We start from the raw sequence: 22144 nt of genomic DNA, 5'->3' as shown, positions 1-22144 counted from the left end.
CACACACACACACACACACACACAGTATATAAATCACAACGCACCAACTGATTTCACTTTTTTACAGCTAAGAGTTAAAATTGTAGAAAATGAACGTCTTATGCTCGTTTTTAAGCCTATATACAAATTGTTAAAAAATAAAATGCCTGTAGAAATGAATGAGTTTGCCATAATTTCTTGCAAAATGTACGGTGGCCGAGCGAGCTCAACGCGCTGCAACTTCAGAAAACACATGCAAATAGAAAAAGCACCAGCAAATCAAGAAAACATCATCAGTTTGACAGCAGGTGCTGCAAATGCTCACAACACAACCAAATTAGGAGGTTTATCTGCAGCATTTGCAGCGCGTTTGTTGTCAAATTGAAGCTGTTTTCTTAATTTGCAGGTGTTTTTTCTATTTGCATCGCGTTTCTTTATTTGGTTGTGTTGTCAAACTCATGAAGTTGTTTTCTTAATTTGCAGGTGTTTTTTTTCTATTTGCAGCGCGTTGAGCTCCCTCGGCCACCGTACAAATGCCATCAATAAAACTGTAGTGCCATATAAGTCAGGCAGTGTCGTACAGAAGAATGTGATTCTGCTTTTTACATTGATTTGCAAAAAATAATTGATTTATTTATTATGGTTTTACAGTAGTAAAATGAAATAGTATTTTGGCGGAAACTATCGTTACCATGGTGAATTGGCGTAAGCTCTGTGGTAGCGGAACCAAATGTCATCGCGCTGCAGCGCTCCGGAAGCTGTGAGTGTAACACAGAGACTCCCGGCAGACAGACTTCTTTGCGGGGCCCATGTGGATCTAGCAGACCTGAGCGAAACAGCGGCTTAGAAATCCCCGAATCAAGCCGATCTTTCACGCTGATGCGAGCTCTGTAGGTCATCCGTGCGTGTGAACCAGTGAAGATGCTGAAGGAGGCGTTAGACGGGCAGCTTACAGCGCTTTATAACGCGGTCGCCGGTAAGTGTGACAGTAATGATGAGACAGATCTACATCCTCACTCTGACATACACTCATCTGGACAAATCACACATTATACTGGAAAGATTTCTCATGGTCACATGTTGTATTGCCATGTTCTATCGCTGACATTAATCATCTTGAGCTGAACACGGTTAGAAACAAATGAGCACCCTTTCTTGTCACAAAACTTATTTTCCCCACGTTTGTTTTGGATTGATTTTCATTTATGTAAAGAGATGTTTTGTCTAAAACAATCTCAAAATAGAGTGGAAACAATAATTTTATCAATAATTTTAACACCGTTATATGTTGGGGTGGTAAAAAAAGCTTTAAATTATAAGTAATACAATAAAATAAATAAAGTGCTAAATCATTTATGTATTGAAATGACCTTCAATATTCTTTTTTTTTTTTTTTTTTTTACCGTACAACGAAATCCTGTTTATGTGTTGGTTTTTTGCCTTGTGTGTTTGTCTCAGCCTCAGAGCAGGTTCAGGTTGAGCCGGTGGGGCGCTGGTTCGAGGCGTTTCTGAAGCGCAGGAGTAGAAATGTGTCTGCCTCGTTTCAAGAGCTGGAGGAAGAGGAGCAGTTGTCTGAGGAAGAGGAGGACGAGGAGCTGCAGCTGGAGGAGTATCCCATGCTAAAGACTCTGGACCCCAAAGACTGGAAGGTGTGTGTCTCTGTGTCAGAGCCGTGAGACTGTGAACTGAATGCACTGACATGCTTCTCTTGACGTTACAGAACCAAGATCACTACGCTGTTTTAGGTCTCGCACACATCCGGTACAAAGCAACCCAGAAACAGATCAAAGCTGCTCGTAAGTTTGACTTTTTGTGGGTTTTTGCGTGTTTCAAAATCTTTGTACAATAATGGATAATAATTTGTAATTTGTTTATGAAATAAGTCTCTTCTGCTCATCAAGGCTGCTTTTATTTGATCAAAAATACTGAAAAAATTGTGAAATATTATTACGATTTTAAATAACTGTTTTCTTTGTGAATATATTGTGAAAAGTAATTTATTTCTGTGATCAAATCTGTATTTTCAGCATCATTACTCCAGTCTTCAGTGTCACATGATCTTCAGAAATCATTCTAATATGATGATTTGCTGCTCAAGAAACATTTCTGATTTTATTAATGCTGAAGACAGCTGTGCTGCCCAATATTTTTGTGGAACTACCTTTCAAAAATTTGGAGTCAGAAAGATTTTTTTAAATGAAATTAATGCTTTTATTTATCAAGGATACATAAAATTGATCAAAAGTGAGAGTAAATTAATTTTTTAATGTTACAAAAGATTTCTATTTCAAATAAATGCCGTTCCTTTGATCTTTCTGTTCATCAACAAATCCTGAAAATATTTTTTTGATTCAAAAAGTCAACAAATTTTCAATATTGCTGTTGTATAATAATAATCAGAATGCACAGAAATATTTCTTGAGCAGCAAATCATCATATTAGAATAATTTCTGAAGATCATGTGACACTGAAGACTGGAGTAATGATGCTGAAAATTCAACTTTGATCACAGGAATAAATTACATTCTTACAGATATTCACAAAGAAACCTGCTATTTTAAATTTAAATAATATTTCACATTTTTTACTGTGTAATAAATGGAGCTTCGGAGAGCAGAAGACACTTCAAAACAGTAAAGAGTGTTTCGCAGTAACATGCTGCTGTTCTCCACAGATAAAGCCATGGTCCTCAAACATCACCCGGACAAGAGGAAAGCAGCAGGAGAGCAGATTGTGGAGGGAGATAATGATTATTTCACTTGCATAACAAAAGGTTTGGACTTTATCGCTTTATCAGAAGTGAAATAAAGGTGTTTGTGCATACGAGATGTTGTTTATCTGCTCTCGTGTGATGCAGCGATGGAGATGCTGTCGGATCCCGTGAAGCGGAGAGCGTTTGACAGCGTGGATCCCACGTTTGACAACATGGTCCCTTCCAAAGCAGAAGGCAAAGAAAACTTCTTCGAGGTGTTTGCGCCGGTGTTTGAGAGGAACAGCAGGTAAACGCCTCACATGACTGATTCAGATGATTCATGCTCAGTGCATTGAGATCACGCTGCCGCGTTTCTCTCCATCAGATGGTCTGTTAAAAAACACATCCCGAGTCTGGGAGCCGTGGACGCGTCTTTTGAAGAGGTGGATAATTTCTATTCCTTTTGGTAAGTAAAATATCAGATTTATTCATAGATTTTGAGGCAAACTAATGCTGGAAGAAAAAAAAATTATAAAATTTTCCCCTTTTGTTTCTGAAGGTACAACTTTGACTCGTGGAGAGAATTTTCATATTTAGATGAAGAGGAAAAGGAAAAAGCTGAATGGTGAATAATACTTCGATCATATGTTATTGGTTTTGGTTTAGTGTTTTGTAAAATTGTAATTATTACTGCATGTGGTTATTACAAACTGTACCATAAAAAAAATATTTAGACGTAAAATAAAAATTAAAATGAAATAACAAAAAAGAGATAAAGTTGATAGATAGTTGATTTTTATCGAATTTGAGTACAGAGTAAGAAAAAAGCTAATAAAAATTACATTTACAACCAAATGACTTTAACTTTAAAATTGTGAAAACAGAAAATCTACAAATGAAACCCAATCAAAATATAAAAAAAATATATACTAAAATAACACTTTTCTACTTTGTGGCATTTGATTTATTTAATTAAAATTAATCTGAAAACAGAAAAAAAAAATATTTAAGTTAGAATTAACAATTGTAAATAAATCACTAATTAAAGTGACTTAATTACAATTAAAAAAGATAAGATGAAATAAAAATAAAAAAGTGAAAACAAAGTTAACTAAATTAAACTAATTTAAAACTATAATTGTTTCTCAATTCTGTTAATATAACACTGTTTCCTTTTTGTATTTGTGGTGTTTGTGTGTGATTGTGCTATCAGTCGAGATGAGAGGAGGTGGATTGAGAAACAGAACCGAGCCTCTCGAGCTCAGAGGAAGAAGGAAGAGATGAACAGGATACGGACACTAGTTGGTAAGTCTGGGGTGAGACACGAGGAACATGATCTTGCTGTGAGCGTCTGTGTGAATGTGTGTGATGTGATGCAGACACGGCCTACAACTGCGACCCGCGAATAAAGAAATTCAAAGAGGAGGAGAAAGCCAGGAAAGAGTCGGAGAAGAAGGCCAAAGCTGAGGCGAAGAAACGAGAGCAGGAGGAGAAGGAGCGGGTCAGTGCCTCTAAACACTCACTGTTTCAGTTTACACAGGAGTTTACACACTCTTATGAACACATTTCTGAAAGTGTTCCACACCTCACTTATTTGTGCTTTTCCATTTTTTTGTTTTGAATATGTTTTGTTTGATGAAGCTGTAAATTACCAAATATCAACAGATTAAATCTGCATATGATATTTTATTTGTATATATAAATTTAAACATGCAATATATTGAAAATAAAAAAATATATATATTTTTTTCCCTATATATATATATATATATAATATATATAAAGAATAAATAATTATTTTTATTTCTTTTTTTGTATATTGCAAATGTAATATATTTGTATTGTATTTGATTGTAGCTGATAGCTGTAACTTTATTACATCGCCAATATATTGTATATTTTTGGTGTTAAATAAACTAAACTAAAAAGAATGATATATTATATATAATAAAGCTTAACTGAAATAAAATATTAAAGTTGCTAGATGCCAATGCAATATTTGTAATTTAATTTAGTTTAAGTTGATTACAAAATTAACCAAAACTAAATTAAAAATTAATAAAAAAAAACTAGTCATGTTTAAAAAAAAGCTAATGCAAATGACAGTAATGCACAACAAATTGTGTATTTTATATATATTTTATTATGTGTCATAATTATGTTATATTATTATTAATTTATAGTATTATTTATTACTATTACTATTCTTTTTTATTATCTTTTTTAATGCCAGTTTATTGACCAAATTTGGCAATCAATTAATAGCTGTGCCTGTTTTTTCGTATTTTCTTTTTTCCCAATTATTTTGGAGTGCTTTTAGACTAAACCCTGCAGTATCAATGTTTCCAGATCACTTCTGTAAAAGAGATTTTTAATCTCGGAAAGTTTTATCTGGTTGAATAAAGGACAAATAAATAAAGCATCACTTTATTGTGCAGTCAAGTTCTAAATGTACATAATATATATACTTACTATAGTCATTACAATGATCTGAACCCATATTAGGGTCTCGGTAGTTACATTACTCAGTGCTTTCTTATGTAAGTATCCTCTAAACTAAATTAATCACTTCAATCTGTTGTGTATATTGTCTATAAGGGTTCACTGTTTTATGTGTACAGGCGCGTCAGGCGGAGGAGGCAGCGGCACGGATGCTGAGGGAGAAGGAGGAGGAGGTGGCACGACAGGCGGCACAGCAGGCCAAGAAAGAGAAAGAAGCCCAGAAGAAAGCCATCAAGAAAGAGCGGCAGAAGCTCAGGACGACCTGCAAGGCAGGAGACCCTCCCTAGCATCTCACACATTCAGCTCTGAGAGCGTCCCGTCCTCATCTCTGTCTCTCTGCTTCTCTCAGACTCACAGCTACTTCACAGACAACGAAGCCGACGGCGTCAGGATGATGGAGGAGGTGGAGAAACTCTGCGACCGCTTGGAGCTGACCAGGTGATGGCGCTTTACTGCTGTTCTTCTGAGCTGATTCTCTGAAACAGCTGCATGTGAGAGAAATATTGAGTTTTGGTTTGATTTGTAGTTTGCAGACGCTGAATGAAGCTTTGGCCTCTGGGAATAAAGAGCAGAGTAAAGCAGCTCTGGAGAAACAGGTGAGAAACACAAACCGGTCAAAACCACCCTATTTACTCTGTTTGCTCTGTTAAGCTGTAAATCTGTGGATGTACGCAAATGTTTGGGGTCTGTGTGGTTTTTAAAAGAAGTCTCTTGTTTTCACCAAGGCTGCATTTATTTGATCAAAACTGCAGTAAAAATAGTGAAACGTTATTACGATTTTAAATAACAGTTTTCTGTGAATATAAAGTAAACTGTAATTTATTTCTGTGATGCGCAGCTGTATTTTCAGCATACTTTCTCCAGTCTTCAGTGTCACATGATCTTCAGAAATCATTCTAATATACTGATTTGCTGCTCGAGAAACATTTCTGATTATTATCAATGTTGAAAACAGTTTGAAAGCAGCCTTATACTTCTGTGGAAACTGCTATACGTTTTATTTTTTTAGGATTTTTTGATGAATAGAAAGTTTAAAAGAACAGCATTTATTGGAATTATAATACTTATATTAATACTTAGAATTTAATATTATTATTAATAATAATAATACAATTGACAAGTCTAAATATTTTAATTAATATTATAATATCTGTAACATACACTCTTATTATAATGAAAGCTGAATACCAAAGCATTATTACATAATAAATAATGACAATAATAAATAATTAAGGTAGATTTAGAATAAGGTGCCAAGTAGTAATAATACAAATATTTGAATAAAATTATATTAACATTTAAAAAAAAAAAAAAAAAATATATATATATATATATATATATATATATATATATATCTATATATATATATATATATATATATATATATATAATATATATATATAATATATATTATTGTGAACCGTAATAAAATTAAAAATATATTAATAATATTTTATATTATATGTAATACATATACATCTTAATATTTTTGTGGAAATTGTGATTTTTAAAAAAAGGATTCTTTGTATAGGAAGTGGAAAAGAAAAGCAAGAATAATAATTATAATTATTAGTAATAAATAACAATAACTAAAATTATTTAATATAATTAGTTGTATCGTTGTTGTTGTTGTTGTTGTTGTTGTTATTATTATTATTATTTGGAAACATGATAACATTTTTAGGATTATTTTGATGAATAGAAAGTTCAAAAGCACAACATTTATTTGAAATATAAATAAAAATACGACTAATAATTATTAGTAATAATGTTACAATTACAAAAACAAATATTAATATAATTAGTCATTAAATAATAATTATTATTATTAATATATTTTTAGGATATTTTAGCAACATTATAAATGTCTTTACTGCTGTTTTTGATCCATTTGCATGCATTTAAAATAAGTCCTTGCTGACCCCAAACTTCTGAATGGTGCTGTAGTTGCTCTGAGGATTTGTTTCTGCGGTTGCAGGTGCAGGAGGTGAACGTTCAGATGCAGAAGGAGAAGGAGGCGGAGATGCAGGCGCAGCAGGCGGCGCGCGGAGCGGAGCACACCAGCGCAGGAGGAGGAGGAGGACTCAATAACAGAGGCTGGAACGAGGAAGATCTGCAGCTGCTCATCAAAGCCGTCAACCTGTTTCCCGCCGGAACCAACGCCAGGTGAGTCTCCATGGAAACCAGCTCTGCTGCAAAAGAAGCATTATTGGCAGATCCCAAATTTTGTGCTGTGCCTCCTATGGATTTAAAACCAATAACTTGTGGAGTGATGTTAATACTCTATATTGGTGGGATCTACACACAACGAATAAGCTCCATGAAGTTAGTCCCAGTGTTGGAAAAATAATTTTCGATCAATTTTCTAAACGATGGGACCAGATATAATTCTACCCGCTGTAGAATTGGTCATTCTGGGATGACACGCATGTTTTTAACTCTAGAGGAAGATCCTCCAACATGTTCCCTTTATCCATTAAGCATGTTTAATTAGATTGTACTGGTTTTAACTCATTGAGAATTTTTTTTATTCCATTAACTCTTTTGAAGAGGGTTAAGCCAAATAATAAAAACATGATATCATTCAGCCATAATATTTCCTGCCATGAAAATAGCCACAGAAACTGGAATGGGGTTAAACACAAACTGACTGAGGTGTGCTGTGATTGGACAGGTGGGAGGTGATCGCCAGCTACATGAACCAGCACTCCAGCAGCGGCGTGAAGAGAACGGCCAAAGACGTCATCAGTAAAGCAAAAACACTGCAGAAGCTGGGTAGGTGACAGCGCTTTAGGGTTGATGCTGTATGCTGGATTGAAGTTGTACGGCTAATTTTCTTGGTTCTTGATGGCAGATCCTCACCAGAAAGACGAGATTAACCGAAAGGCCTTTGAGAAGTTCAAGAAGGAGCATTCGGTTGTTCCTCAGACTGTAGACAACGCTGTGCCATCAGAGAGGTTTGATGGTAAGTCACATGATAATCGTCAAACAGTTAATCATATTCATAAGGCAGAATTCGCTGCAAGTAAATAATAATAAATGTAAAAAATACATGTAAAATAAATTAAATATTTTCTCTTTAATTAATGAATAAATAATTATTATAAATAATATATTTTTTTTTAGTACAATTCCAATATCTTAATATTATTATATTATTAATAAGTATTATTATAATATTCATAACACACACTTTTATTATAATGCAAGATGATTGCCAAAGCATTGTTAGACAGAACAAATAATAATATTATTAATAATAAAAATTTATTATAGTATTAATAATGCTTTTTAGAACATACTTTTATAATAATTGAAGCTGATTAATAAAGTAGAATTACAGTAAGGTGCCAAGTAATGAATAAAATATCTTTTCCTTTTTTATAAATAATATTACTATTAATAAATTAAAAATACCTTAATAATATTAGGGGTTATCACTTCTGTGTCACTTTTATTATAATGCAAGAGGATTAATCATGATTTTATAAATTTTCAAAAAAACAAATAATAAATAAATACATATATATATATACACAAATTGTATTAAAAATATATTTCTAAGAAAAAAATGTTTGCCAGTGATTTCGGCTCATCAGCACTTTTTCTGTAACATGGAGAGAGTGCATGTGTTTGGTTGCCAGGTTGGGAAGTTTAAGTAAACCACTGGGCAGAAAATGTATTGTTTGGGGGATTTCATCACTTTCATCTGGCTACCGCAGCCATGAAGGAGATTTCTTACCAATGCAAGATAATGCAAATACCAAATTAAAATGAAATGTTTTCTTAATAAATAACCAGCAGACAAAGATTCAAGAGAAGCATAATGATTAAAATGTGATTTATCGTTGTCACAAAAACATTCCTGTTCCGAACACATAATCAGTCATCCAAACGTTTCCATTTCAGCTGTTAGTGCCGAGTCCAACTCCTCACCCTGGACCACAGAGGAGCAGAAGCTTCTGGAGCAGGCGCTGAAGACGTACCCGGTGAACACGCCGGAGCGCTGGGAGAAGATCTCTGACGCTGTGCCCGGACGCTCCAAGAAAGACTGCATGAAGAGATACAAGGTATGATCTTCTGCATCGTTATTCATCAAAAACTGACAGGCTTGTGCAACACACACAATCTTAATTTCTATATTCAACGTACTATTTTGGCATAATTGTTTACATACAGCATTACCCAAGAATTAATACACCGAACAAAGAAATAAGCAGTAAACAATATTAATAAGGTAGAATTAGAATAAGTTGTCAAATACTAATAGTCCTTTATATTATTAAATTAGTAATAATAATTATACTAACAACAACAATAATTATTAACAACAATTGATTAATACAATTGAAAATAACTTTATTACTTGGATATTACACAGAACAAATAATGACAAGAAGTAAAGATAAATATTAAGGTAGAGTTGGAATAAGGTGCCAAGTAATTAAAATATTTTTCTAAATTATATAATTCAAGTTTTTTTTTTATATTTATAAATATTAATTTTTTTTATTTTTTATATTATTTTTTTTTATATTTATTTATTAATTATTATTAATATCTTAATTATATAAATTAATATTATAATGTCTGAAATTCACAACCTTGCTATAATGCAAGCTGATTAATAAAGAAGAATTAAGAATGAGGTGCAAAGTAATTAAGATTTTTTAAATAAATAAACTAAAATTAGAAAAAGGTAATAAGTTTTTTTTTTTTTTTTTGTAAAATGTAAAATCTTAATTATAAAGTGTTATGTCTGTAACACTCTTATAATGCATGTTGATTAATGTAGATTAAGATGTCATGTAATTAATGAAAAAACAATGAATCTTTTTTAATATTAATAATTATTATTAATGTTTAGTGTTATTAATAAAAATAACAAACAATGAAATTTAACTTAATATTATAATAATGTGTGTTACACAGTTTTATAATAAAGTAAACACTGAACTCTGTGTACAGCTGTCGATGTGTTTCTCTGGTGTTTCTCCAGGAGCTGGTGGAGATGATAAAGGCTAAGAAAGCCGCCCAGGAGCAGGTCACCGCTAAAAACAAGAAATGACAAACGTGGCACAGGGAAAGAAAACACACACACACACACCATGGTCTTTTAACTTTATTGTGTTGTTCTTTATTTTATAATAAAATAAACATGAAAAAAGCACACATTAAATTCTCGTTTTTGTGGCTGTTAATGCGCAGACGCTGTACTGCTTCACTTCCTCACGGCCGTAACCAATGCATGCCGCCGCGGATGCCGTTATAGTCCGGGAGCTGCTCGATCGGACCTGCAAACATCAAGTATTTGCTTATCAGTCGCTGAAAGCAGCGGTTCCTGTCGCTCTGCTCTCTCTCAGGTCCTGGAGTGATCAGTTCAAGCAGGTGCGTTTGGTTATAAAGACACTCCAGGACCAGAGCTGGGAAAATAGCAGATATCACAGAAAAAATATGAATACTCACCAACGGCTGCTATAACAGGAGCTTTATTATAGATGTATTTCATACACACGTCTTTGATGGTTGTGGCATCTATGGCCTGAGAGGAAGAGAAGCAGCAACAGCATTCAGACTAAGGTCATTTCTACATTTACAGGGGTGAGTCTGTGCTTTTTATTGCTGTCCGAATCTTGTAAGTCAGTGTTTTTCCTTCCAATAATAATTATGCAGTAATTTTAAAATATAATCATATTCATTAATATTAGGGCTTGGACAATTAATTTTACCAGCCAAGAAAGTAGTTAAGCCAAATATCTACCTTGTGTAAATCTAAAAACAACAAAGAAACAATGTGACGATCATCTTGAGAGATAAAATGCAAGAGGGAAAACCATTTAAATCGTAGTGTGTCAATTGCACGCAAAAGCAGACTTTTTCCCCTTATTTCTGCTAACATCTTTATTATATAAATTAATATTATAATGTCTGTAATTCACAATCTTGTTATAATGCAAGCTGATAAGGTAGAATTAAGAATGAGGTGCAAAGTAATTATGATGTTTTTATAAATATTAATATTTACAAATACCGTAATTATGCTAATTAATAAAATGTCTGTAACACACATTTATTATATTGCAAGCTGATTAATAAACTAGAATTAGAAAAAGTTAAGTTAATATTATTTTAATAAAATGTAAAATCTTAATTATAATAATGTAAATTTTGAGAGTTGTGTGTCTGTAACACGCACTCTTATTATAATGCATGCTGATTAATGTAGATTTGCAATAACTTGTTTCTGCTAATTTCCATATTTTATAATAACATCCATCATTTTAAAAGAGAAAATGGAAGACAGCACAAATGCAAGAGCATTAAACCAAAGCGTGTCAGTTTTCCTATTTTCCAGTAGTTTATATTATTTTCCTATTGTTAAATATTAACTGTTATAATTACAGAAATTTTGTTTACAGATCACAGGCCGACCACATAACAAACATGTTTGCAGGATCATAGAATTTACTTGCCCACCTTAAAAAAAGTTGCATGCATGAACTTTACGCAAAATAATTTTTACAGTCGTCCCAATGAGAAACAGTTACTGTCTGAATAAAGCAATAGATGAACGACCGTTGTATGTGGGTCAGATGGCAGGTCAAAGGTCAGCTCGTATGTTACTCACATCTATTCTGGCCTCCAGCTCATGCAGAGGAATCCTGCGGCTGTAACACAGCATCTGCCGGCCGATGTCCTCACAGATGGGAGTGGATCCTACACAAGACCACTTTAGTCAGGGTTTCTGCGGGTCTAAAAAATCTTAAATCGCCCCTCCACAAATTAAGGTCTTACATTTAAGTTAAAAGTCTTACATTTGTAAAGTTACAAATTAAATTTTGCATTCCCTGCACAAAAACAAAGTATCTTCATCAGTATTTTTGTTGTTTTCCGATGCAAAACATCTGTAACTCATGATACATTTACTTAAGATGCGAAATGAAGAAACTGAATGAAACTTGGTGAGTTTATGCTTAAAACAAAAACAAATATATCAATGGCGTACAAAACTTGTTTTCCCTTCAGTTTATTTTTCTCACTTACTTGTCCTTTTTATGACAAAGTCACTTCATTTTGATACATTTCCCATAAAACTAAATGTTTTATATATAATTTTTGCACTTTAAGAATTAAGACATTTGCACTAGAAACCAAGACAAAAACACTTTTTGCAGAAGATACAGTAATAATTATTTCCATATTCTAGTTTTTCTGTTTGCTATGTCTGTAAAATTAAATATAAAGTAATACAGATCTCTTGAAGGTTCTATGTTCGATTGATAATACAACTCATTTTGTTCTGCTTAAACTTTTCCATTTCCATTCATCGGTCTTAAAAAGGTCCTAATGTGCCTTCATACCCCTGTTCATACCGCGCCGCTGCTCTTACCGTCCAGGTGAAGCAGCATGTTTGTCCTCAGCAGGTTTTTGGCTCGGTTCACCTCGCTTTCAGTCACGCTCGTACACAGAGACATCCTGAAGGAAACCGGGTGTTAGTTGCTCATCTTTCAGCTCGACTGAAAGCCCAGTGAACGTGGAGCTCTCACCATTCCAGCTGCGTGAAGCGCATCATGTCGCTGACGGTTCCCGCTTCGCACACCATGTAGAGCCCCCACAGGCCCGTGTCGGTGTAGCAGGTGTTGAAGGACTGGAAGCTGTGGCACAGGTTCCCCTGACACGCCATCTGGGCCAGCTTACTGGACAAGTTCTGATGGAAAACGGGTGTGGTTAGTTGGGTTTTGGGTCTTTTTTTTAGTGTAATGGTTTAGTGAAAGTGCCTCCCACCATCCCGCTGCCGAGCGAGCGATCCCAGTTCCCGATGAGCGTATTGGCCACCATGAGTGGGATGGTGTCCGGATGCGACCAGCCGACGGCCTCCACTGCGATGGCTATATGAGCCAGAGGCATCTTATCATCCCGCACACGGATCTGTGAGGAGTCCAGAGCACAACTCCAGGTGAGGCTTTTAAAGTGGCCGTGTTGTGCTGTTTTGCCGGTTCATTTAGCATGTTCGTGCACGTGATCTCTAAAGTGAGCTCAATTCTCCAACAGAAAACTACTGCCTCGTTTGTAGTCCTGCCATTATTTCTATTTATTAATGAAAATAAATGTAAATAGTAATATTTGGATTTTTTTTTTAACTAATTAAATTGACTAAAGCACACAACTTCCTCTCTGCAACAAAATAAAACAAGAATTTGAGCCTGGTTTTATATAGTGTTCAGATTTGTTTACTGGAAATATATGCCAGTTAGTACATATAATAAATATATAATGTTTTCTATATTTAGACATAGCATAAAAAAAAAAAAAAAAATTAATGAGAAACTAAAACTGCTTTGAAAAGTGGTCCTGTAGTGATGTACAGTGTTAGAAAAATTATTTTGAACTTTACATCATGTAAATGTATTCTAGCAGTTGCTGAAAATACAATACTGGTCTTGTAAATGAGCTCAATTATAGCACTTTACTAATCATGCCTCAATTCATAAAGTGGTATTCACAGTAATACACTTACAATAGAAGTCTCAGAAAACTGTCATTACTGTCAACATGGTTTTTACAAAGAGAGGAATGAATCTGAAGTACTTTCGATCATAACTGATGGGTTGTCACAAGAGTTTGAGCTCGACTAACCCAAACCATTCCTGTGTGAAATGAATTTGAACCGTGTTGTGCTCACCTCGCTGCCGGTGAAGTGGCAGGGCAGTAAAGCCTCTGCGCTGTATCTGGCGGGCAGCTTTCCAAAATGAAATTTGGCCAAATTAATGAGCTCATTATGTGACACTCCTGAACGACAGAGAAACAGTGCTGGAGTATTAATGGTCAAACTCTGAGCCAGTAACAGATCTAAATGATTAAAGCAAAGGAAGTGATGCTGATTTAATGTGTTTGTGCTGCGTTACCTCCGGCTGCAGCTAATACAATCCGTGGCCCTTTGTAGTGTGTTGTGATGTATTCCACCAGATCCCCTCGATTTATAGTTCTGCAGAACATCGAGATGTAGCAACAGCTTAAGGCAAGACACTACATTCGTTTTTTTTTTCCAGCGCTGCTCAATTTTGAGAATTTTGGATATATTGCTTCTATAACATTCAGACTCGTGGAAAGGAAACATCCAAAATACACAGAGTTCATTACATTTTATCTATATGCATCTGCAGATTTTATAAATATAAAGCCTCTTTTGTACAATTAAACATAACATTTCTGAAAATGCATAAATGCATTTAATGGTTATTACCATTAAAACAATAAAAAACTTCTTTGTTAATTGAAATTATACAAATACAATCATTAGATGAAAAACTTTAAAATAAAAAATCTTGCCTTGGCAACTAGACAAGTTTAAGTTGAAGCTTTGAAATTACTAATTTGAAAAAATAATTTTTAATAGCAATATTTAAGTTACAAAAAAAACTATCAACAAAATGAAACAAGATTTTTTTTACCCACCTTTATGTTCTGAAAATGTATGCAAATTAGTGCACATTCAGATAGAATCATTAGCATCATTAAACATCATTTCTGAAAACTAATGTACTTTTATTAATATTTTGTTATTTTTTTTAATCTCTGGAGTCTTGACTGAGCACAGCTGGACTGTGAACGAGTGACACATACTTGATGTTCTCTGTAGGCCCCAGGATGGTTCTCCCGAGAGGCGTGTCCTGATAGGCTGTAGCGTGCAGGTAATCGAAGACCACTTCCTGCAGGTTGGTCTCCACTTCCTGCATCTCTCTGAGAATGACGCCACGCTCGCGCTCGATCTCGGCCTCTCCCAGTGTGCTGTTCTGAATGATGTCCGCCAGGATTTCCACCGCTGCCAACAGAGATGCATTTACAGCACACCCACAATGCCTTTCTGCCCATCCTGATGAGTTTGTGTCTGATGGCTCACCTCTGGGCAGATCTCTGGAGAACGCTTTAGCGTAGTACACCGTCTGCTCTCTGGAGGTGTATGCGTTCAGGTGAGCTCCCATGTTCTCGATCTCCAGCTCCAGGTCCAGCTGCGACCTCTTCCTGGTGCCCTGGAACACAGCAACAGATCTGATACTTTCTACACTAATTTTTTTAATATTCAGACATATTTTCTTATCGTTTCTCGTACCTTGAAAGCCATGTGCTCCAGGAAGTGGGCGGTACCATTATTGCGCTCATTTTCATACCGGCTTCCGGCATCAATCCATAGACCAACCTGCATCATGTGATCAGAATAGGAGAAAATAGGAAAGTGGAGTCATTTTCCTCCAGTTATCTCAATGGAAAACGTGTAGTTTACCTGAATTCTCCATATTTTGAATAAATTCTGTGATCATTTACTTCCTCTCACAGAACTTTTTTTCCCAATTCTACTTTAATGCTATTTTGTTTATTATTACTGATTTTTCATTACTTATTATTTTATCACATTATCATTATTTTTTTTATTAGTTAATATTTATATCAGCTGTATTTAATGCAGTTTGGAGCTAATGAGGTTTTCATTTCACTACACTTTGTATTTTGTAATAAAACAAAAATTTAAGTGTATTTTGCTATCATTTTTATTCAGATGCTCCGAAATGAAAATGCATGTTTATTATCATTAGCCTTAACTAAAACTAAAATATTTTATTAAATAAAGAAATAAAATTTAGTGAAATGCAAAATTAGAAATATTGCCAATAAATAAAAAATTAAAAATAAATCAAACATAAATATTAGTATTTAAAAATTATTAAATGAGGCCTAAATAAAATTATTAAATGAAAAACTTAAAGAAAAATTTGAAATGTTGCCTTCGATAAGTACATTAAAGTTAAAACACCAGGATGGAAAGTAAAAGTGGAAATAAATATAATAAATTAAGCATAAATAGAAAAATTTAAACTAATAAAATTAACAAATCTACTACCTGTATTATCAACACTATATGACGACATAATGCTAAAATACCACTGGGAAGAAGGAGGTAAAATTGTTGTTCATCACATTGCATAACACACTTTGATACAAAGACCGTGTAAAAATGTGTAATTACATTTTATTGTGATGCATTGTCTTAGCTGTAATTTCACCTATATTTGTTGTTAATTTGCATTTAATTCTGCACAAAAAGACAAAACTCACTTGGTGATGTGACTCTACTATAATATGCAATAAAATAAATTCATTATGTATCATGATGTTATCATTATTTCAGACATGGGCGTGTGAGTACCTCCCACAAAAATATGTCACAAGGAGACACTTCCCCAACACAAGTTTCAGTTAGAGAGACTTAAAAAAAAAAATCACCCCAATAAAATCTTCACCCTAATTTAAACGTTCCATACTCAGATTCATCAGCCACCTGAGATGAAACAAATCAAGCTGATTTAGATGCTGAACTCACCGTGCATGTGGTCAGGCCGGAGTCTTCAGAAGCCACCCTGAGCCCGTTATCAAGGGTCGTGACCTTTGTCTCAGGTACATTTAACAGCACCTGACCGACAGCCTGAGTGGATCTGGTCTGAAACACAGACATCACGCTTTAAACCATGCGACATAACCATGATTTACTCAGCAGGATACAACAGGTAAACATACGATTTTGAGTGCTAATAAATTAAATGTTTTCGCAGAGTCATGTTATATTATCATGTGTGTTATCATCACTGAGACCCAGCAACCACGCCAGTCTCAACCCGACTGTTTTAAGTCATTGTCAGGACGTGGTTTTCAATATTTTGGATGTTCTAAATGATATTAATGATGTGTTTGTAATCTCTCACCCTGTAAATGGTTTTTGTGTTCAATAAACTCTTTATAAAGTGTCTCCCCGCTGCGCTGAAACGCTGCACGGACGCCGCCATGCTGTTTGGATGACGCAGTTGAAGAGACGCGTTCGGATTGGACAGAAGAAGGCTTACGTCATGCGTTATTCAACGTGCTTGTGGCACAGACTAATTATCCTTATTTTTAAATAATAATTTAGGTCACATGAAGAATTGGTTTCAGCCATAGACTATATAAAAACAGGTTTCAGCCCATCCACCGCTTGAGCTTCTCATCTTTACGCCGTCTTGTGGCGAAATGTGAAACTGCATGATTCAGTTCGCTTATATGACCAGCAGGTGGCAGCTCTGAGTCAAAGTTAAAACACACATACACCAGATTATTTGTAATATTTATTCGATATGTTTGCAAACGTGCAGTGTACAGATTTATTTATTAATTAGATTGACATAATATTTTAATTGGGAAAATACATGGAATATTTGGCAGACATATTTAGAAACGTTTTATAGTACTTATAGTATTTATAGTATTTTAAAAAAATCTACTAAAATTAAGAAAAAGCACATGAAATTACTAAATTAAAAAATGGCATTTGTTTCATTATTGTTATTTTAACTTCGTTTTAATGGGTATTTGTGTGTATTGTATTTCTTACTCGGAGCTGCCATCTGCTGGTCATATGAGTGAACTTATCTTGTTTTTAAAATGTATTTATTTACTTATTTTATCCAATAATGACTGGTCACTAAAGTTTATATGTTTTATTTTGTGTTTCAAATATGTAATGTATTTTATAAATGAGAATACATAATTATAATTTTTAAATAAATCATGCCATGCAATACATGGATTAATTAGTGATCAAAATAGAATATAAATAAAACTAATATAGCAATTTAAGTTCACTTATTTGACCACCAGGTGGTAGCTCTGATTAAAAGTAAAAAAGAATAATAATAATTGCACCTGGCATAAATATCACTGACAATCATTGAAACTGTTCCATTATACTTATTACAGTCATAATTGTTATCATTGTTTGTTGCACATTTTTATGATTACCATGTTCTTGCATGTTGCTCATGTCTTTATGATGACTGTTTATATAGAACACTTTGAATTTCCATTGTGTATGAAATGTGCTACATAAGTAAACTTGCCTTTCTAATCTTGAATGTGTTTTGTACTTTTAATAAAAGTTACATAATCAAACACGAATGTCTCTGGTGGAAATTACTATGATTTTTTTTAAAGCATTTCAGGTCTGAATGATGCTACAGTGTAACAGTAGTTTGTCACTGTTGCTATAAACACTTTAAATGCATGTACTTTCTGTACTGCAAGCTTCTGACACCAAGACAAATTCCGTATGTAAACACACTTGGCAAGAAAACTCGTTCTGATTCTGATTCTCAGTTGGAAGGCAACAAGTATTTTCTCACAGCATTAACAGACAGTTTAGCTTTCTTTTAGGTGTTTCTGTTTGTAAGAGACATAATAAAAGACACCTGTGTCTTATATCAATAAAAGAGAGACAATGGACAATTACTAAATAAATAAGCTGTTAGTCTCACAATCAAACATTCAGCAAAACTAAGCCGAGATGCAAAGCAGCTTGTCTCTGATGAGTTCTTGGATGTATGTGGTAGTTTTGGACTTGTCGAGGACCTCTGCTGACTGGTTGCCGAAGGCTTGCTCATAGCTCGGTATCGAGTTTTACTTTTGTGTGGGAGGAAGTTTTGTTGGGTTTTGATTGGTTTTGGACAGAATTAAATAACGAAAAAAATCAATGTTAGTGCAGTGTTGGTGTTGGATTGGTGGTGGGTGAGTGGTATGAGTTAACGGAAGGATGCTGGTTCGAATCCAGCCTGGACATGGAAGCATGATTGTGGCAAAGGGCTACGAGAGGAGCGATGGTGGAGATGGGTTCAAACCGACGAGAAGTTGGGAACACACACTGGAGGACAGGTGGATCAAGAGGAAGGTGAGTCTCTGGAACTGGGATAGAGGCATGTCAAAGTCAGAAAAAATCCAATAGGACTTATGTATCAAATCTAAGTGTTTACTTATTCAACTCTCTTTTCTTCTTCTTCTCTCTTCGTTCACCTTCTCTGCTGTCTTCTCTTCCACCGGGACTCGATCCTCTGTCAGGAGACTCCAGTCAGGTCTGGTCAGCTGCTCCGCCGCACCCTGCTTCAGTGCCCCAGCCAGGATTCGAACCACGGTCCTCCGCATGGAGGGCCATGACCTTACCACTGAGCCATTGGCACATTCACATCAACCCTTCCTTTTTTGGGGGGCATATCTTCTTTAATCCTGGTAGGTTTAAAAGCAACACCAAAGAAATCCCTGAACGGACCAGGATTGAACCCAGGCTCCTCCAAAAACAAGAACACTGGATAACATGGACATGGATGAATCTTAATGAGCCAATCATCTGCAGCTCCTGAGCCAATGGATCCTTCACATGAAGGAGGGGATGAAGCCTTAAGCCCTGTAAGGTCCAGAAAACACAAAAGACTTGACACGGGTGAGAGGGATTAATATTGCTTAACAGACTTTGCCAGTTTGTTTCAGCTTGCCAATTACTAAAGACTTTGTTACACCTAGTGTGTGTAGATGCAGAGCTCAAGTACTTTTTAAGCTTCAGTTCACTCACTGAGGCTTCTGGAAATACATTTTAGTCACCACATGATCATTAAATTTAACACTCAAACACAAATGTCACACATGACAATTTATTTTATACACACACACAAATGCATACAATCAACAGTTCTGAAACATGTCGGATAAAGTGTTTTCAATCTTTTAAATGCTAATAATCAAAGCAGCAGGTCAGCTAACACATGACAAAGAACATGAGAAAACTAGAATCTAAATACAAGTATAAAAGACTTCAAGTACAAGTTAAGTAGATTTTTTATTCAGACGTGATAAGTGTCAACGGAGATTATGACATCAACTGACACTTTCCAGCAGTATCACAAAACTTTCTTGCATTATGGATACAAAACAATCAAGCAAATATACTTTTGACAGGTACATTCAAGTCTGCATTTACTGTCATTTAGCCTTGAGTGTAATTGAATTAAAGTGAAATTAAATGCACTTTGTTATCCCCAAACAGAAATTAGTCTTGGACTCAAGGTGTGTTTACATTGACAAGATATTGAATCCAATAAAAAATAAATACAACAATGCATAATACATAAAACACTCCCTATAAAAATACAGATCCCTATGCTCACCGTTGCATGAATAAAATATTTTATTTGAGTGATGCATAAAATATTTTTTTAAATGATTGTACAGACATACTGGTAACCTGTATCGTCTTCCAGAGTGAAACAATTCATACTCATACTGTGTGCAATAGGTCTATATGCAATGGAATGGGAATTATATGCACTTCCCTAATAACCGACTGTTCATATAATGACTGAAGGGACTGATGTTCCCTTTTCCCTATGCCCTTCATTGATATTTATACCAGACATCGCATTGCTTGAACTGTAAGGTTACAAAACTATATCCAATAATGCTCTATAACATTTCTGGTCCACTCCATAATTACCAAGTCTATGCAGAAAATACAATCTCTGCTGTACACAGGAGCAAACTGTATCCACAGATAAGTGTATTAACCATGTAACTGCCAAGATGCTTGTAGGAACACACCTGCTTTATGGGTGTTTAATAAATGAGCACAGATGTGTGATCTCCTAAGATCCCCTCCTCAGTCTTTCCATAAACTCTCCATAAACTTTGGCACGGAGGAAACCATTGCTGTAGTGACTCAAATTTTATTACACCTACTTTGCTTTTTCATGCCTTTACAGTTATTTATATATGTATGTAAATAATCGTTTGTTGTACTATGAACGTTTATTTGACTGAAACTTCAGAATCATCAGCAATCTAGATGACTATACAATATTACAAGTAATGTTTATATGAGTGTCGACAAATGAAATGCTACATTTTATTAAAAATTCACTGAATATTGGTTGAATATCTTCAGAACATTTAGGCTTTAAAGGGATAGTTCACCCCAATGAAAATTTGCTTTTAATTCACTCACCTTCAGGCCATCCAAGATGCAGGCGACTTTTTTTTCAGTAGGACAGTAAAGATTTTTAGCTGAAACCGTGGTCCTTGATGATTCATAAAATGCAAGTAAAACAACAAAAAGGCATATCAAGGAACACACAATTAATAACCATGACTCCTAAATAGGGTTGGGAATCATTAGAAATTTTCCGGTTCCGATTCCATTAAAATCATTAAACAACTATTAAAAAATAGTGGTAAGGAAAAATGCACAATATGCTCAATACTGTTTATTACTTACTGTTAACTTAATTTAAAGGTTGGCAATGTCAAAATTCAACATATATATTACAGTATACAAATTTTCCGGTTCCGATTCCATTTAAATCAACTATTTTTTTTTATTTTTACTATTTTACCTTTATTAAATGTAGTGTTGCTGGAAGTAATGTTGAGTAATGCTAGTCCATCAATCAGCATGTGCTTCAAAGTTGATGTTTTTTACACTATCAGTAACATTTTGCTTTTCAAGCAGGAATAAGCTGGTTGGCCATATAAGGCTAAGACACTTGTTCATTTCCCTAAATTAATGAAATATAAACTGTTATACTTATAACCATGTATACACACACTCTATAAAGCCACTATTTTACAAATAATAATGCAGTCAGGAGATGATGTGATGCAATGAGTGGTTTCCACATTTATAAACATTTAAAATGCATGAAAATAAATATTTTCTATCACTTTGTTTATCACTCTTGAAATTACCTGTACACTAAATAATCTAACCCTCATACTTACATAACAATAGCAGTCGATTTATTTAGTGCTCCAAGTTGACGTCAGTATGTATATTAATGAGAATATGGGACAAATATAATGTAATTTAGTGGAGGCAGGTCCTCACAGTTCCAGTTCTTTTCAAAAAACAGAACCGGTTCTGAATAAGAACCGGTTCTCAGTTCCCAACCCTACTCCTAAAGATTTATTGAAGTCTTATGAACCAAAATGATCGGTTTGCACAAGAAACTGAACATTATTTACAACATTTTTTCCTGTAATCCAGAGCCTCAGACAAATGTTCCAGAGTCAAAACACTTGAACATGGCAAACTCATACTTATGACTTCAGAAGTGGAAAGTAGGAAATATT

At 34.5% G+C, this 22144-nt stretch overlaps 2 protein-coding genes across 2 annotated transcripts; one reads left to right on the top strand and one right to left on the bottom strand.

The window, feature by feature from the left end:
- Positions 1-659: 659 nt before the first annotated feature.
- Positions 660-10352, top strand: dnajc2 (DnaJ (Hsp40) homolog, subfamily C, member 2). Its single transcript, XM_042721592.1, has 17 exons — positions 660-955; positions 1438-1628; positions 1700-1775; positions 2654-2752; positions 2837-2978; positions 3057-3137; positions 3231-3296; positions 3885-3976; positions 4051-4172; positions 5293-5442; positions 5523-5611; positions 5700-5769; positions 7152-7339; positions 7848-7948; positions 8028-8138; positions 9083-9243; positions 10173-10352. The coding sequence occupies exons 1-17, from the start codon at positions 901-903 to the stop codon at positions 10239-10241; spliced, it is 1863 nt and encodes a 620-aa protein (XP_042577526.1). The 5' UTR covers positions 660-900; the 3' UTR covers positions 10242-10352.
- Positions 10283-17065, bottom strand: LOC109107881 (mitochondrial-processing peptidase subunit beta-like). Its single transcript, XM_042721593.1, has 13 exons — positions 16930-17065; positions 16551-16667; positions 15285-15371; positions 15075-15204; positions 14798-14996; positions 14080-14159; positions 13857-13963; positions 12959-13102; positions 12721-12881; positions 12564-12649; positions 11802-11890; positions 10640-10715; positions 10283-10467 (listed from the first exon to the last, which is right to left on the bottom strand). The coding sequence occupies exons 1-13, from the start codon at positions 17008-17010 to the stop codon at positions 10403-10405; spliced, it is 1422 nt and encodes a 473-aa protein (XP_042577527.1). The 5' UTR covers positions 17011-17065; the 3' UTR covers positions 10283-10402.
- Between the last annotated feature and the right edge of the window lie 5079 nt (positions 17066-22144).

Source organism: Cyprinus carpio, chromosome B4, assembly GCF_018340385.1.
Source record: "Cyprinus carpio isolate SPL01 chromosome B4, ASM1834038v1, whole genome shotgun sequence".
Lineage (NCBI taxonomy): Eukaryota > Metazoa > Chordata > Actinopteri > Cypriniformes > Cyprinidae > Cyprinus > Cyprinus carpio.
The sequence above is the reverse complement of the archived record's forward strand: the minus strand, read 5'-3'. Positions and strand labels throughout refer to the sequence as shown.

What these genes read in the sequence shown, in the direction of transcription:
- dnajc2 (XM_042721592.1), top strand. Translation starts at nt 901, where the DNA reads ATGCTGAAGGAGGCGTTAGACGGGCAGCTTACAGCGCTTTATAACGCG. An exon ending in GACCGCTTGGAGCTGACCAG is followed by an intron (nt 5,612 to 5,699) that starts GTGATGGCGCTT and finishes TTTGATTTGTAG; the next exon opens with TTTGCAGACGCTGAATGAAG. An exon ending in AAGCAGCTCTGGAGAAACAG is followed by an intron (nt 5,770 to 7,151) that starts GTGAGAAACACA and finishes CTGCGGTTGCAG; the next exon opens with GTGCAGGAGGTGAACGTTCA.
- LOC109107881 (XM_042721593.1), bottom strand. Translation starts at nt 17,010, where the DNA reads ATGGCGGCGTCCGTGCAGCGTTTCAGCGCAGCGGGGAGACACTTTATA. An exon ending in GGGCCTACAGAGAACATCAA is followed by an intron (nt 14,160 to 14,797) that starts GTATGTGTCACT and finishes GATGTTCTGCAG; the next exon opens with AACTATAAATCGAGGGGATC. An exon ending in AGCTGGAGGCCAGAATAGAT is followed by an intron (nt 10,716 to 11,801) that starts GTGAGTAACATA and finishes TCTTCCTCTCAG; the next exon opens with GCCATAGATGCCACAACCAT.